General features: G+C 36.1%; 1 protein-coding gene across 1 annotated transcript in view; it reads right to left on the bottom strand.

Annotated features, from left to right (window-relative positions):
- Window positions 1-2150, bottom strand: part of LOC109854770 (thrombospondin type-1 domain-containing protein 4) — a 64886-nt gene continuing 62736 nt past the window's right edge. Inside the window, exons 16-19 of the mRNA XM_020428194.1 lie at window positions 1728-1892; window positions 963-1139; window positions 555-720; window positions 1-353 (exon numbers count right to left, since the gene is read on the bottom strand). Of these exons, the coding sequence (XP_020283783.1) occupies window positions 202-353; window positions 555-720; window positions 963-1139; window positions 1728-1892 (660 nt within the window). The 3' untranslated portion in view covers window positions 1-201. The remainder of the gene's footprint in view (window positions 354-554; window positions 721-962; window positions 1140-1727; window positions 1893-2150) is intronic.

Below are 2150 nucleotides of genomic sequence, written 5' to 3'. Positions count from 1 at the left end.
CGGACAGAACTTTCCGGTAGACCTAATATATACATATATATGTATATGTAATTATATATACGTAATATATTGTACGTACGTCGTTATCTCTTTGTAGCAGTCTTACATTTGGCATAATATAATTTATCTATTCCGCGATTTAACGTAACGATATTATTATAATCAACAATCGCTCGCTCGCGAGCCTCAACATTCGTGTGGTTATAAAATCGCGGACGAATACGAAGTCGCAGCCTTATTGGTTACTACGTGGCATTGGCAACACGAGTGTTTGTAATATTTAATTCTGCACAAACCGTTCTTCACCACTAAAGCGCAGAACGGATACTTGTCCACGCATTCGTGGGACGCTTCTGAAACATAATATTAAGAAATTTTAGACACAGTTTTATTATCTGATGCCATTTTTTTACATTTTTGTCATCATATCATTGCCATACTCACTCTCTATAATAATAAATTCTCTTTCAGGAAATTAAAGAAAGCACAGTTTTAGTTGTTGTTAAAATTTGAGAGCGAGTTAAATTTAGACAGAGACAACGAAAAGTTCGTACTTTTTGGCGGTTTAGTTGTCGGTAACATTTCGTTTTTACACAGATCCATGTTGCATTGTTGTTTCGCGTTCGGTTTGTCGATTTCGGAACAAGTGTCGTTATTAACGTCCTCGACGATGCATCGCACGAGCCGGGTTTGCACTCCGACCCCGCATGTAGCCGAACACTGGGGGATGAAAGAAACAATAAATGTATTTAACGCGTAATATAATATAAAGAAGAAAAAAAAATCAATAAACCCGAAGAAATGCGTAGAAGAAAAGAGAAATGACAATAAATTGAAAACCTGTTGCAATATTGTAAACAATATCTCGATAGACAAAGACATCGCAAAACTTGAAAGAGTCGAAAAATTTGTCGATGATGTATAAGTTTCAGTTTTTATTATCAGTTTTTCGAATATCTAACCGTCGACCAATCCGAGGTGAACCATTCCGGCGAACAAGCGGGCATTCTGCATATCTGTTGAGTGGATGGTCTAGGATCGCTGCAATCTTCCGCGGATAGCGCGACGGATTTATTATTTGTTCTAACTATGCAAATGATATCCCGATACTGCACGCCAATCCCGCACGAGACAGAACACTAAAAATAGAACATAAAAATGCTCAATGTATTGAATTGTTTAAGAAATATTGTATATACATATAAAGTCCCAGATAGCCAAATGTGAAAACTCAGTATAGAGCAAATCATTGTATAGATTGTTGCTCGCCAATTGCTGTTGTGTTGTTTTTATTTAACGCAACGAAAATGTTTTTGTCAATTCGGTATCAATACGCTGAGTTTTATTATCAATCAATTGTTGTAGCCAATGTTTGGGACATGTGAGTCAGCAATATGTGAGCAATAATTTTTATTCATAAATTGAGAAAAATAATAATAAGTTTATTGCCGCGACGAGTTGTTGAGAACTTGCTGTTGTTATAATTTGAAAACTGTTGTTGGCAAGAACATACCGAAAAGAGGAGATACACCCTTTTGTTACATTGCTGAAAACATATGAGTAATATATTTGCGGCAAGTTGCCAACAACTTGCACTCAGTTGGCTGTCTGGGATGTAATTGCAACTTGTGTAATTAAAAACATGTATGATTTTTCATTTTATCTGAGATGATCATTCGAGTCGCTGCGAAGTATTTTTATTTTTTTAAGTTTATCTTATACTTAACGGATGTCCATAAACCGGTGAACCACTTGGGGCGGTTGCAGTTCGCTCCTCGTCCGAAGCAAGACATTTCCGCGTTCGGTCGTTCTTTGGGATCGCAAAATTGCTCGATATCGTTACCGCACACTACTTGTCTCACTTTTACGCCGTCCCCACATTCCGCGGAGCACTGTAACAAGGACGAAAATGCCACGTCGCATACTTCGAATAAAAACAATGTTAAAATCACGTTAATAATGAATAAAAAAAATATATCGCTCGGATAGAGAATATTTGTTCTAAAAGAATTCTACACCGAAAAAATTGTATTCTTGTTTTGAGGANATATCCCACTTACTTTAAGTATATTTTATACTAAAATAGGCGCCAAGAAGAGTTTCTTATTTTAAGAAGAAAATCCTCTAAATAGTAATATTGATAAGAATAT

This window comes from Pseudomyrmex gracilis, unplaced genomic scaffold (assembly GCF_002006095.1).
Source record: "Pseudomyrmex gracilis isolate BER0280 unplaced genomic scaffold, ASM200609v1 scaffold_73, whole genome shotgun sequence".
Taxonomy (NCBI): Eukaryota; Metazoa; Arthropoda; class Insecta; order Hymenoptera; family Formicidae; genus Pseudomyrmex; species Pseudomyrmex gracilis.
This window is presented reverse-complemented; position numbering and strand designations above follow the sequence as displayed.